The 15,946-nt window shown below is 41.6% G+C and overlaps 1 protein-coding gene across 1 annotated transcript in view; it reads right to left on the bottom strand.

The window, feature by feature from the left end:
* Positions 1–15,946, bottom strand: part of slc2a13a (solute carrier family 2 member 13a) — a 133,210-nt gene that overhangs the window by 115,363 nt on the left and 1,901 nt on the right. Inside the window, exons 2-3 of the mRNA XM_085769801.1 lie at positions 2,842–3,001; positions 6–214 (exon numbers count right to left, since the gene is read on the bottom strand). Of these exons, the coding sequence (XP_085625927.1) occupies positions 6–214; positions 2,842–3,001 (369 nt within the window). The remainder of the gene's footprint in view (positions 1–5; positions 215–2,841; positions 3,002–15,946) is intronic.

Raw genomic sequence — 15,946 nt, 5'->3', positions numbered from 1 at the left:
CTCACCTCCTCCGCTGTCCTTCTCCTCCTCCTCGATGCTGTTCTTGATGCTGTCGTACTCCTCGTCGATGTTCTGGTTGCCTCGGATCTGGCTGAGCACGCGGCGGGCCTTCTGGGTCAGCCCACGCTGGATTAACCAGCGAGGGCTCTCCGGCAGGAACAGGAATCCCATGAACTGGAGCACGGCGGGGAGCACGGATAGACCCAACATGTACCTGAGGAGGAGGAGAGGGAGGAAGGGAGAACGTGTGGAGATTCAAATTATCATCACAGAAATGACTGTACATAAACAGGAGTGTTTTTTTGGCTAATTGCTAATTTTATAAGATGTAGTTTTCCCATTCAAATCTGTACTTGTTGCTGAAATACGATACACAAAGGTCGCTCCATGTTTTCCTTTTCTATATTAAGCTAGTTGCCAGCACACATCAGGCGGTATGGTTCATTAAAATTAAAGGGAGGGGGAAATGTCAAGGCTTTACTTAGCTGATTCTGCTTAAAGTAAGCTTAACATTTAGCATTTCAATTCAACTCTGAATGTAACAGGTTGAGTATTGTAACAAGTGGATTTATGTGCAAAGCAGTACACTGGTTACTACAGGTATAAACATTCACCTTGATGATTGATCCACTGGGCTAAAGTGACAATAAGACCAATAGTGTATATTAAAAACATCATCATTGACCCAGTGTGGAACATTTCTGACAACGGCCTGAAACTATAGCTTTACCCAAACAAAACCACAGATCTACAGGGCTATTATGTTGAGAGGAAAATTGCCTCTCTGTATCCACTCATGCACACAAGGAGGGTTCAGCTCATTCGGTAAAAAGGGTCATACTGAAAGTCTAAAAAATTATCTGGTAGGAAGACAAAGAATAAGAGGCTACCAGGGAGGTGAGCCAGAGAGAAAAAGACTGTAATAATGGTAAATTATAAGAGCTCTATTTCTACAAGAGGAGAAGAAATGGAGGAGAAAAATGAGAAGCAGGTTATTTTATATAAATTCCAGTTTATCATATATCAGAATAATCCAAAGAGTGGGAAAAACATAATCTTACTGACATGAACCCACGTTTGAGGACAGTTTTCTGTTGCACAGGCAAAGACGTCAATCGCTCATACTCTAAACTCAATAAGTGTCTCTGAAAAGCCATTATCATGCATGGATCACCCCAGTCTGGGGCTTTCGGAACGATTTCCACTGTCTCCATCAGAACTGCAGTTGAAGCAAATCCTTGCGAAAAGGACGATTCTTATCTACAGCATCTGGCAGCTCGATATTCAAACACCCAAATCTCCACGTGACAGCAGGACAGGACGCAAACAGAAACAGAGGAAAGTAGAAGAGGGAGCAGATGGACAACAACAGAGGAAAAACTCCATACTGTATCTTTGAAGTGTACAATACAGCTGCTCTCAGCAAATGTTAGGTGGTGGTGGCCCATGCATGTGTTGACATTTGAAGTGAGGGACTGAGCCAAAATGACATTTTTTTGGCATTTGATATGATAAGAACCCAAAGAAAAGACACTACTATCTTATCTATCCGTAAGACAAGCATATAAAAAAGCTGAAGCCTCTACTGGCATTCTTTTATAGAAATAAATCCTGTCTTCCTCAGCACTGTAGAAGGCAGATAGTGCATGCTACATTTTTATCCGTTTTAGATTATGGTGACATTATTTACATGCATGCTTCTCCCTCTGTTCTTAAACCACTAGATACAATTTATCATTCGGCTATTAGATTTATTACGGGCGATGGGTTCATGACCCATCATTGTCATCTTTATCAGAATGTAAGTTGGACTTCCCTAGCCCTAAGAAGGGAGCAACACTGTATATTGTTTATTTATAAGGCACCGCTTCCACTGTACCTATCTAGCCTACTGAGCTTCAGATCTTTTAAATATCCCACTCGTACACAAAACCCACTGGCTCAAAACACAGGTAGGGAAACTCGCTTTTGTTTATTTTGCTCCCTTTAAATGGAATAATTTACTGTCTCAGCTTCAGTTGGATACACTGATTCCTTTTAATCATCTTGTTGATCTTATGAATTCTGAATGTACATGTGCTTCTTGAATTCACTATGTGCTTCTGTTGAATGTATGTGGATATGTATTGTAATGTGTTTGCTTTGTATTGTGCTGTAATCAGGGCGCCATTGGAAATGAGAGCTTGCTCTCAATTGCCCCCCCTGAATAAATAAAGGTGATGAATGAAAAAAATATAGGGAGGTGGGATTCCTTACACCCTTTGAGAAAGTACCTAAGGTAAGACATAAGAACTGAAAATATAAATATAGGGGCGGTGCGTGGCGCAGTGGTTAAGGTGGCCACCCCATGTAGAGGCTACAGTCCTCAACGCAGGCGGCCCCGGTTCCAATCCTGCGTCGGGCAGACCTTTCCTGCATGTCATTCCCCCTCTCTCTGCCTCCCCCTTTCCTGTCTATCTCACTGTGCTATCAAATAAAGGCAAAAACAGGGCGGCGTTTAGCTCACTGGGTAGAGCTGCCGCCCCATGTTGAGGCTCAGTCCTCGGTGCAGGCGGCCCCAGTCCGAGTCCCGCGTCGGACGGCCCTTTCCTGCGTGTCATTCCCCCACTCTCTGCCTGCCCATTTCCTGTCTCTCTCTCGACTGCACTATCAATTAAAGGCAATAAAAGCCCCAAAAAATATACTTAAAAAAAATAAATAATGGCAAAAACGCCAAAAAATATACTTTAGAAAAAAAAGAAAAGAAAATATGAATATATATAATGCATTGTTGAAGTGACTGTCAGATTTTGTTGTTTTTTTATGTGTGAGTTGTGTGTGTGTGCGACGCGTGTGTCTAACCTCCAGCCGTCATGCTGCAGGTAGCTGAAGGCGCCGTCGATGAGGCTGGCAGTGAACTGTCCACCAGTGATGAAGAGGGTGTTAACGGTCACCAGCTGCCCCCTGAGGTGGGGCGGAGAGGCCTCAGCGATGTACACGGGCACCGTCATGGAGGCAATACCTGCACAGCCAGGAGAGAGGGAGGGACAGTGGTCAGTACGGCTATCAAAAGCTACTTTTTCATTTCTGAAGTGTCTCTGAGGGAACGGATAAAGTGTCCAGGTGATACACAGAGCAGTAGCAAAGCTTGATTTAAGAAATATATGGTTATGAGAGGAGTTTGCATTTTTCACAACCTGCATCACCAAGCTAAACCATGACCAAGTCACACAATATAATAATAAACTCTCCTTGAAGCTGCTCCAATCAATATTTTAGATCTTAAAAGGATAATTCAACATTTTGGCAAATGGCTCATTAACATAATCCCTATATAGCAGTAGGTTAGTTACCTTTAATTGTCGGTGCAAGCTATTTTTAAAACGGTAGAGCAGAGCCGCAAGCTGCTCAGAGCTACGCTACGGAGGTTCATGGGATTTCTTGGTTTCCCTCATCAAACTCATCAAATACACAATCCAACAACTCCACAACGCTCTGGTGGACAAGTTGTGACCTGCACATTTATCAGCCACCGTGGCGTAATGAATGAAGCATTCTTTCAGCTTGTTGTCTTGGTTTAGTCTAAACGCTCTCATGAGCAGTGGTCTACTCTCCACTGCAGCTGAAAAACAGCCAACAGGTGAAGTTAGTGACCAGCTGCTGAACACAGTGGACCATTTAAAATCTGGACAGCAACATATTTTCCTTATGAATTAGCAGAATAAAACTAAAAGAAAAAGTGAATAATGGACTCCCATTTATAAGAAAAAATATGGCTTAAATTTGTAAGCAGGGTCAACAACTTTACAAGGTAATAATACAGTACTAGGCTATATTATGAGTAGGCTATATTTTAGGAGTTTTTAAAAAAAACACTTTTCTGTTGATGTCATAAAACTTACTACATGAAAATACATTATCACTGTCATAATTTTCTTTTTCAGTGTTATCAGTCTGATTATGTACGTTTAAAGCAGAAGTAAGTGGTCCGGTCGTTTTCGCTAATGCTGCGTTCCAGGCAGGCTTTTGAAATCGTAAATTACAGCTTCAAGTCACAACTTACGACTTTGTAGCGTTCCAGGCAACCCACTCGTGTTTTTCCGACCTGTTTTACCGGTGAAAGTCACTATAACGGCCACTCGTAACTTTCGACCGGTGAACTCGTACCAGATCGAACTGGTACGACTTCACGGTCGGAAAAATACGAGTTTCCTTGAACGCACCATAACAGTCCTCGCCCCTACGTCGCCACATTCACGGCGTTCCTTGGCTGCACACACAGCCCTGCATGCCGTTCTCTCTCCTCATTGGATAAAAACTGTAGGATACGATAAATGTTTTCTCCTCGGCTCAGAGCAGAGCAGAGGGACTGAGAGACCCGTGTTACAGACCAAACACTCTATGTAAGTGATTGCTGTCGGAAGATATAACTATTTAAGACTTATATTAACACAAATATATCACTTACTTCTGCTTTAACTCTAACTCATGTTTTACATAATTTTGTCATCATCATTATTACTGATAAGACCACTTCCGCGTTCAAAAAGCTGCAGTTCTCCGGCGGCCTCTGGGGGCGAGGACCAGAAGGGAGCAACTCCCCATATTAAAATAGCCGACTTACAGCTTAAAAAACATATTTACAGCCTGGTACATTTTATTTTTTTGGTCTCTACCGATAGTTTCCACCTCTGTGAACACTGGAAGTGAATTTTTTTGTACCACAACCGTTTTAGTGTTGTTTAGGCTTCAAATTCGTACATAAATGGGGGCGTGGTTACGTTACTAAAATCCAAGATGGCGCAGTTCAAATGTAGTAGGATCACAAAACAGACTCCCCCAAACCAATGGGTGACGTCACGGCTGCTACGTCCATTCTTTTTACAGTCTATGGTCTGTAAAAGCTTCTTGTTTGAAATTACTTTGACCTTTGACCCTGACATGAACAGCAGGAACGTATTGCGTATTGTGAATGTAAACACAGCACACACACAGAAATGCTTTAGTCCATTAGTAATAGTCGGCGTGCCATTATTCAGTCATATACACACATGGTGACTATGTTCACAACAACACACACACCAAGTCAGATGGACAGTTGTGTACTGTTATACACACACAGAGCAAACAGTGTGTGTGTGTTTGCCCAGGATGAATCTGACGAGCTACCATGAGGCCGTAGCTTTCTGCAGCTGCTTCCTGATAAGCTCTATTAATAGTCTGCCACTGCTTTCTGTAGCTTCACCCCCCTCCCCACCCTCTCCCCCACCAATCCCCCCCCCCCTCCTCTCCTCCCCTCCCTACTGCTACCACCCTGCCCTCAACGGCCGCCATGGCTACGTAGCTACCTGTTGCTATGGAAACCACCTGCTGGGAAAGCAGGCGCGGTGTCTCAGAGCGGGCACCACACTGTGGCAGCTCTGGGAAGACAAATCGATAACCGAGGAAGAGGAGGGTTTCTTTCCCTACTTACTTTTTTTTCTCCCCCTCACTCGACCTCCACAGAAGAGAGGACACAAACATAGAAAACACTGTTGCACAAAAAAACAAACTCTTTTACCACAAAGGACCATAGCTGAATTGGTTCAAAAAGCCCTGTGGTCATGTCTCTGCCTAGACTAGCATTCAGTGGTGAATGATCAGAGGAGGGGCATTGACAGTCCCAGACCTACTGCTCCACTGAGAGATACATTTTTCTTTCTCCCAAATTGATTTATTGACCATGCAAACATACCCAGAAGATTTAGAGTCAAGTCTTTATCTTAGTTACGGCTAAAAAAGCATTATCATCTGATGGCGGAAATCCAAGACCCAGATCACCGCCATAATCTAATCAACGGCTCTTTGGCATGAACCCTGTCTGCTCAGGGCGGTTTGGATGGAAATCCATTCATAAGCTTTGGGGTGATGCTGCTGAAAGACAGACAAGAAAACCTGTGGCAGCACAGAGTACGGCAGAACAAGTTTGTATACAGTGACACTGGCCGTAGGTTTCTGAGTACAATTGTGCTTTTTGACAAACAACAGAAGCAGCATGCTCTGCTGCTACTGAACAAATGTCTGCAAATTCAAACCTGTTTTCTAGCCTGAAGCAGGACCGAGCAGGGCTAGTAGAGTCACATCAACCTGTCATATGGACAATGACTTTTTAAACGTTAAACAGCCCATTTCCCAAACATTTGAGAAACAAGTGTAAAATGTATTAGAATATATCTGCTCCTTTTTTGATTAAAGAAAGAGGCTCAAGCCAGTACACCTAAAAACACATGAAAAGAAGTGTACTACCACTCCCAAGGTGAAGTTTTGTGAAAACCAAAAACATCCTATCACAGACCTTAAAATTGTGTTACAGTTACCACATGAGTAGGAAACATCCATGGATGTGTTCTGACAGATTGCCCTCTCGAGGTGTTTTCAATTAAAAATAATCCCTGTTTCATTCGTCCAAGTTTCTTTTTAGGTGATTTTTAGGTCTTTGATTATTTATCAAATTGTCAAGATAAGATCAGATAAGATTAGACTGGTGTCAACTAACAAATAATCGACAGCCCTAAGAATACCACCACCAAAATCACCACGGTTTCCAATAAGAAATGAAATGCTGTACAGTGAATATGAACACTATGCTATATCCATTAATTGCACTTCCATTCAGTATGTTTCCAAAGAGCTCAGCCTGTATTGTGTACAGTATTAGAATAATCCAATTGACTGTAAACCTGTGGACACGGCAGCAGCAGGCTTCATTCAAACAGCAAAAGTCACTAAATCTGTTTCCACACTTATTTATCTGGCAGCTGAATTGCAGCTTTGTGTTTGCACTGTATGCTTGTACACTTATGCAGATGCACACACACAACATATGCACAGATCACAGCATGCCGAGCACTAACAAGTCCTCAGGATCACTATCAGCTGTAAACGTCTCTATCTGTGAATACCACTAGACCCCCTCCTCCACCCTCTCCTCACTCATAGTTTTCTCGCCTTGGTCCCTTGTTTTATCTATTTTAGCCATATGCATCACCAGCTTGTCTCCATGTGAGCACTGCCTGCTGCCACACACAGCTTGTATGCATGTTAGTAAGATAATGCAGCTTATGTTGAGTTATAGATCTTTTCCATTTCACTTCTTGGTGCAGGTGGCGACAGAGCAAATATGTTAGAGCCAATTAAGACAAATATTGTTACAGGCCAGTGAAAAGGTCAAATACTGTACAGTTCTGTTTCAATGTATTAAAGAAAAAATAAAATATGTTTGCCTAGGAGTCTCTGGAGTCATTTTATGTTGCAATGGCTTTTAAAAACAGCATTTTTAAACTGCTGATGTGACCATATATCTACTGTATTTGATACATATTCCCAGTTTCTTACCTCAGATGAAATGGCACTGACCAGAGCAAACAAGGCCTGCTGTTGCCATTTGAAATTAGTGGACTAATGGGTCCATTTTCAACAAATATATTGTTTTGTCTCTATCGTTATTTTGTTATTATTATTAGTGGTGGAAATGCTGGGTGAGCCGACCAGCGTTTCCTTAGTTTCGGTTTCGCGGACGCTGCCCGGTGGGTCATGAGAATAACGCCGCCGATTCGCAGTTTATGGTCGGAACTACGACGGTATGTGATCGTCTTTAAACCTCCGACTTTAATTCTTGCTGAATGAAAACATTTTTATTTTTTTTTTAAGTATATTTTTTGGGCTTTTTTGCCTTTACTTGATACACAGTATAGATAGACAGGAAAGGGGGAGGCAGAGAGAGGGGGAATGACATGCAGGAAAGGTCTGCCCGACGCGGGATACGAACCGGGGAGGCCTGCGTTGAGGACTGTAGCCTCTACATGGGGCGGCCGCTTTAACCACTGCGCCACGCACCGCCCCATGAATGAAAACATTCTTGGCAAGACATCCGTCTTGCGCCGGTCCAAGAATTTCACTGTGCACGCGGAGGGAAATGTAGTGTGAAAACACTTCGCTTTCCAAAACTCCTCGTTGTCCCTTTAAGCATCTACATGTAGAAACTTAATATTGTGTCCTGTACAACTGAAAAGTTGATCATAAGCGAAAGCAAAACTGTCCACAATAATATAAGTTCTATGTGTTTAAAGGTCTAGAAATGAATGCTTCAAATGATCAATTAGCTACCATTTCAGGTAGCTATTTCCTGTGTTTACTTATGAGGAACTAAGAGAGATTCTGTTTTTTAACAACTTACATAAATGTGTTTATTCCAAACTTTAGATATCACTTTTTCCTCCATTCACATTGATTTGCATTCCCCTATTTTCTACAGGAAAGAGGTCAGGTGCAAAGTTAAGTTTCTCTCTTTGTGTAATTCTAGTGTCTAATGTTGATCATTGACCAAAATCTCTGTATAGTATAGTATAGTATAGTATAGTATAGTATAGTATAGTATAGTATAGTATTGAACTTTGATAGGTAAACAATCTAAGCCCAGAAAAGCGAATTAGATTCAACATGAGTCACTCCTTATCTCTACTATTGCATTGAGGGCATGTCTCTACAAATGTCATAATTATGGTACAACTGAAGCTCAAGTATTCATACTTCTCTGATTCTCTGACTAGAGCTGCTGAAAACAAGCAGAATTACCTCAACTAAAGGCTCTGTGCATTTCTTCACTTGCTGAAATGCAAATCCCTTTCAAACACATTTGCCCTACGTCATTAATGAGCTCTCTTTTCAGCACCAGGGACAGCTCCCACCACACACACACACAGAATAAGGCTCTGAAGTTATCGTCTGGTCAGGCACAGCCTCAAAGAAGCACAACACTCTTAAACAAAGGATCTGTCTGGTTTTGTGAAGGCAGCCTCTAGGCACAAAGCCTTGCTTCATCAGAGTATGAGGGAGATACTTCACTAGATCCTCCATCACTGTGATATCGTAAAGACACAGGCAGGACATTTTCTGGTACTAAGTAGCTGGTTGTGATGGAGGAAGCTCATTAGAGACTAATGGAGGATCCTTGAAAGTGCGGAGAAAAGCTGCTGTTGACTTTCGAATGATTAAGTGGTGAGTGACAATTAAAATCAGTGGTAAAAGCAGGAGAGCTTGTACCCTTTTTTAAAAATTAAATTCAGCAGCATCTGCCTAATTTCATGTTGGATTTTTCAAATAAATTTTTTCGGCTAAAGTCACATTGTCACATGTGTAATACACAGTACTAAATATGCAAAAATGTCAAGTCCAAAACAACTTAATACTTGACTTTTTTTTTCATTTGATGTTCAAGTTACGACAATAATATGCACATAAACAAACTCTTCATTAAGTCTACACGTCTTCCACCTAGTTAGTGCAGGAATTGTGACTTAATTACATAAACCAACCAATTAATTAGCAAGCCTCCAGGTAATAATTAAATGATAACCCAGCATGATTAAAGGCACTATTTTCATGCAAACCCTTCATTTCCAAGGCCAAAACAATTCAACATTTGCAAATGGTGGATGAAAACACGATTACACACACTGCGAGAGTGACAGTGTGTGCCTCTGTTTGCTCACATATGAGGGTATGGACAGCTGCAGCTGTCAGAGCAGATTTACTTTAAGTAAAGCTTTATGGCTCTTGTTAACACTTTCATGGTAACCTGTGCTACACACATAGCTCACACAGAAGCCATTACAACACCCACTTCTTTAGTGTTTAATAGCTGTTAGTGAAGCAAATAATCCAACTATCGTGACAATATTACAACTCCACAAAATAATGTCTTTATTATTTAATTTCCATTTAGTTCAAACAAATCAGTCTCTACTGATTGTAGTTTGAATGGAGTCAACAGTTTTTAAAGGACCTACTTCTTTTGCTGTTGTTATGTAGCTAATATTAGCACCAAAATCTGTGTACTTAACAAAGAGTTAGGGTTAAATGTTACAAGTTCAACACCAAACCTAATTCCTTTACTCACCACGTGTTGTCTCCAGCAGTGGAGGGCAACTCAATTGTTTTGCCTTAATTTCTGTTGCTTCTTTTTTCTATTACCATGCTAGGCAGCTAGCTTTGCCTAGACTGTCTTGTCTGCACATACCTCATGTCTTGTAAACAATGTTAATGTCACAACAATGTTAGTGAAACTGTTGAAACAATTGTTAAGGTGAACTGGCTTTGTAGCAATAGCAAAACCGAAATTGCTCCTTTAAATTGGAACTTTAAAGGAGCACGTGGGATTTTTTTTACCTCAACTATGCTACATTTTGACCGTAATTAAACAGCTTCAGAGTAATTGTGATGGTTAAATAGATGATTTGTAACTTGTAACAGGGAAAATGGAGGCTCTCTGCCTTCATATAGCGTCTCTTGCCCGAAAACCAACATTGCAAGATCAGCATCTCGGTGTCCCAGCAACTCGGTGTCCCAGCTCTCGTTGTGGCATCATCACGACACAAACGCGCCCCGTAACCTGTAATGTCTTGTTTATGACATGTAAGACTATAGACATTGTACGCATATATGATATATAACGTTATCCACCACTCCATGTATTGCTTTCTCACCGGCTTGGTTGAAAACCAATGCACATGGCCAGGAGGAGGGTTAGAAAAACAGTGGAAAAGCGACTGGACTTACATAGTTCCCCTTTAAAAGGGTTATTAACAATCATTATAAGACTCAAACCAGTGAATAAATACTAGAGCTAGCCTACTCAACATTATAGTCATCAATATTATCAATGCAAAAAGACTTTAAAACTCCTTCCGAAGATCTCTTAATAATAATAAATTAATGAGTATGTATTATTGCTACCGATTATCACAGAATCTTCCACAAAAGTCTTTAATGTTACAACCTGTAGGATTTTTATGACGTTAAACCATAAACCCCAATTTTGATACTTTTACTGTTACCAATTTTCTGTAATGGCTTGTCACTTTATTTACTATATTCTGTACCTCTCTCCATAGTAGGCTTTATTACTGGCAGAGAGTGAAAACGTTTTATTTTATTTCAACTTAGATTGTGTAAGCCACTGCAAATGCCAACTGCACATTTTTTAGTCCTCCTCCTTCACATTTGCAGTGTTCATACGGCTTAACATGAGGTGGATACAGATACAGATATATGGAGTTATTTTTGTCTCATTAATATCTGTAAACGCACAGAAGGTGATCTACATGTTCCTTGGTTTGCACACGTGTTTTGCTATCCACAAATACAAATTTCTAATTTGTAACTTGTATTTTGGTTTTTACAAATAAATGTGTATTTGTAAATATATTGTATATTTGTAAATGTATAATTTTCCATTTGTAAAAACAAAAAAGCCATTTGTAAAACCGAAAATTCTGTTTGTGAAGTGTGACTCTGCATTTGTGGATCACCAATCACACACACGCATCTCTCTCCGCAATGACGTATTTCTGAGACAATCCTGCCGAGATCCACACAGATCCACAAACTCACAGCTGCTGATTCACAAAGGGCCGCTCTCCTCACCAGGAGGGGCAGTGTTGGCGAGTAGCTGGATGAAAACTAACGAAGAAGACTGCTATTGGTTTATCTCGAGAAATTATTTTAATTCCCACTGTTAATGCGTCACTTTATTAAGTTTTAATGTTTTTTCATGCGATAAAGTAACTGTTTAGACCCCCAATATGCGGTTAGTTTATCCAAATGACGCCTCTTTGGAAGTTTTCTCCGCCGTTCGCGGAGCAGTGAAGCTCCATCTGTGGAGCAGCTAAGCTAACTAGGCTACCACCGGACGAGCGGTCTATCACAGAGGCTACCGCCGGGCTGCTGTGGTGGTCGGCCGGCTAACCTCCGCTGTCATCCAGGTCTCCCCCGGCTCGTTTTTTCCCCCGGAATGATGAAGCTGGTTAGCCAGCCCACCGCAGCAGCCCGGCTGCTGTTTAGATCTGATTAGATGTTTAGATGTTAGACTGTTTAGATCCCCAATATGTGGTTATTTTTATACAAATGACGCCTGTTTGGAAGTTTGCTCCGCCGTTAGCCTAGTTAGCTGCTAACTAGGCTACCACCGGGCGAGCGGTCTATCACAGAGGCTATAGCCGGACTGCTGTGGTGTTCGGCCGGCTAAGCCGCGGCGTCTTCTCGGGGGAGAAAACGAGCACTTCAGTAAACCGGTTGCTGCCTCTGGATGAGCAGATCATCACAGAGGAAGCAGCCGGGGCTGCTGTGGTGGTCCGCCGGCTAAGCCGCGGCGTCATTCCAGGGGAGAGACCAGCCCCAACCCGGTTGCTGCCTCTGGATGAGCGGATCATCACAGAAGCAACAGCCGGGCTGCTGAGGTGGTCGGTCGGCTAATCTGCGTCGTCCTCCCAGGGGAGAAAAGGAGCCCATCAATCTACCGGCAGTTTTTTAGAGGTTTACCGCCGGCTGGATGAATTATTTTTAGGAGATACATGTTGTCTCATTCAGTGGTGTAGTCTGTAGGCTATATCAACAAACAAAACTATTTAGTCTATGATGGGCTATGTACAGTCACCACCGCTTCAACAATAAATAAATGTTTTACAATGAAACGGTCAGTCAGTTGACATTAACAATGCAGGTCGTTTTCTCCCCTGGGAGGAGACCGCGGCTTAGCCGGCCGACCACCACAGCAGCCGGGCGGTAGCCTCTGTGATAGACCGCTCGCCCGGTGGTAGCCTAGTTAGCAGCTAACTAGGCTAATGGCGGAGCAAACTTCCAAACAGGCGTCATTTGTATAAAAATAACCACATATTGGGGATCTAAACAGTCTAACATCTAAACATCTAATCAGATCTAAACAGCAGCCGGGCTGCTGCGGTGGGCTGGCTAACCAGCTTCATCATTCCGGGGGAAAAAACGAGCCGGGGGAGACCTGGATGACAGCGGAGGTTAGCCGGCCGACCACCACAGCAGCCCGGCGGTAGCCTCTGTGATAGACCGCTCGTCTGGTGGTAGCCTAGTTAGCTTAGCTGCTCCACAGATGGAGCTTCACTGCTCCGCGAACGGCGGAGAAAACTTCCAAAGAGGCGTCATTTGGATAAACTAACCGCATATTGGAGGTCTAAACAGTTACTTTATCGCATGAAAAAACATTAAAACTTAATAAAGTGACGCATTAACAGTGGGAATTAAAATAATTTCTCGAGATAAACCAATAGCAGTCTTCTTCGTTAGTTTTCATCCAGCTACTCGCCAACACTGCCCCTCCTGGTGAGGAGAGCGGCCCTTTGTGAATCAGCAGCTGTGAGTTTGTGGATTCTGTGTGGATCTCGGCAGGATTGTCTCAGAAATACGTCATTGCGGAAAGAGATGCGTGTGTGTGATTGGTGATCCACAAATGCAGAGTCACACTTCACAGACAGAATTTTCGGTTTTACAAATGGCTTTTTTGTTTTTACAAATGGAAAATTATACATTTACAAATATACAATATATTTACAAATACACATTTATTTGTAAAAACCAAAATACAAGTTACAAATTAGAAATTTGTATTTGTGGATAGCAAAACATGTGTGCAAACCAAGGAACATTTGTAGATCACCCTTTGTGGATAGCAAAACACGTGTGCAAACCAAGGAACATTTGTAGATCACCTTCTGTGCGTTTACAGATATTAATGAGACAAAAATAACTCCATAAAGATACACCATTCACTCTTCTGTTGTATTTCTGACAAAGTAGCTGCAGAGGGAGCTGCTGTAGTAATACTCCCCACACTTGAAGTTACCACAGCAACCATGACTGTTTCCAAAATGAAACAGGATTAAAACATTAGGGATTACAACCTTATTGTGTGAGTCCATCATCCAACAACAGACTTCCAACTGTTTTCTTTAGAATGTCAGAGAAAGATTATGTTACAATCATGTTCAATTTGAGTAGCAAACAAGAGTCAATGTCTCCTTTAAGATTGAAACATCTTTCCACGAATACCCTGTGCATCAAGAAAACCTCTTAATTTGATTGCAGTGGTCAAGTCAAGTAATAAATCCTTGTCAGTCCTGACTGTCTGGTTCAATATTGTCTGTCTGCTCAGACTAACAACAGCTCACATCACACAACAGTCCCCTCGCTCAGGCAAAGGTCAGCTCAACAATAACTGGCCAGGAGCAGACATACCAGAGGCTTATGGGTAGGAATACAGGGAGGCATGGCATGGTGGTGCATGGCCTTTACTGGTCTGACAAACAGCTCAGATGACCTTTCTGGTGAGTTCAGCTAAGAAATGCTAAGCAATTGGCTTCCCTGAGAACCAGCGGTCATGCCAATGTGAGTGCGCAGGTGACAGGCTGGAATAATTGCATGCAATGAGAAATGTTGCCTTATTAGTGTCTCCAGTGGCTAATTGTGGTGCAAGAATGTGTTTCATTACCTATCAGGGCCAGGTTTGTGCATGCTTCTATAATGAAGATCATCGTATGGGAACAGATTTTGATGGCAGGAGGGGGAGGGGGAACTTATAATGAAACAGCCACTTATAATGTAACAGCTGAAATGACCCAAGTGATTAGTTTCCTCCTTATATTAGCAATCAGCTAGTGTGTGTAAATGGTGGCAGCATTTTCAATCCTCATTTCACATGTTCATTTGGGAAGAGGCAACATCATTTCCTCACCTATTATCTATTAGTGAAGGTAAACAAATGCAAAGTTGGACGATACTAAACTGTCATTACTAACATGATTGTGTTAAAATCACATAATAATATAACTGCCAATAATTTCTATAAAAGACTAGTGGTAAATGACTGACTTCAAAGTAATCACTGCCTTTTCACCAGCAACAGATACACAGATAGCCTGTAAGGCAAAAAGCAACTGCATAAGCAGAAGAGCAGTGGGGAATGGAAAGCAACATGTGACCTTCGTTACTCATGGTGTAGGACAGAAACTAATGATTATTTTCATTATCAATTAATCTATTATTTTCAAGACAAGACAATGGAAGTTCCTATTAAAAGCCTGTCTTCCAGTTACTCGATATTTGAGGCTTATATTGATATTTGGGAGATTTTAAAAAAAAAATCTCTGAGCTTTAGATCCCTCTGATCTGTTGGTTTTATTATTAGAATGTGACAAATGGCAAACACTGTGTTGGACTTTTTTTTTTTTTTTTCTCTTCGATGGACAAAATATACATTTGCTGACACGTACACTGATGTGTATCAGCATCAGCAATAAGCTAATATTGGTGATATATCAAGCTGACTGGCTACATCGAGTTTCTCTGCAGCAAAAGAAGCCATAACAGTTTTCACAGTGACAAGTGAAGTGTGGTCTCATTCTGGTGCTTTATGAACAAATTCAAAGTGTGCCAAAAACGAAAAAAAGAAAAAGTGGATGCAATATTAAAGAGGACATGACAGATATGGTTCAAGGCGTGGGCAGATTCAGAAGCATTTGTCTAATTTACTACAAAATCACACATTCTTTTGGAGTTGTTGGATTGTGTATTTAGTTTGATGAGGGAATGGAGATATACCATGAGCCTCTGTTGCATTTTCTGAGTAGCTTGTGTCTCTGCTCCGCCAATCTCAAAACAGCTTGCACCGACAATTAAAGGTAAAGAACCTACTCATAAGACTATAGGGATTATGGCGATAGGCAAATTTGCCTAATGTTGAAATATCCCTTTAAAGGTGGAAAATTAACCAAGAACCACTCATCATCTGCACGTCCATTATTGCCAGATGTTAACAATAGTAAAGTGGAATTATGTGAAACACAATGAAAATTCAAAATCTTCTTTATCAGCAGAATAATTTAAAAAAAAAAAAGTGTTCAAACATCAATAATATGGGCTTCAGTTTGTAGAGTGAGTAAACACGGAGCTCTTCACTTTGGTCCAGGCAGGGTGTTTATTATAGGTTTAAGCTCATTTTTCTTATCCCAGAGGTTGACTAAGGACGGAAAACAGTCCTCCACGTTATCACACAGAAGAGCGCCTACTACTCTCAAAGGGAAGCAGCAGCACGCAGCGGACAAGTGTCATCAACGTGGCGCTG

Source organism: Trachurus japonicus, chromosome 23 (genome assembly GCF_045865225.1).
Source record: "Trachurus japonicus isolate A0001 chromosome 23, Traja_1.0".
NCBI classification, from domain to species: Eukaryota; Metazoa; Chordata; class Actinopteri; order Carangiformes; family Carangidae; genus Trachurus; species Trachurus japonicus.
Note: the sequence above shows the minus strand (reverse complement) of the source record. Positions and strands in the feature narration are given on the sequence as shown.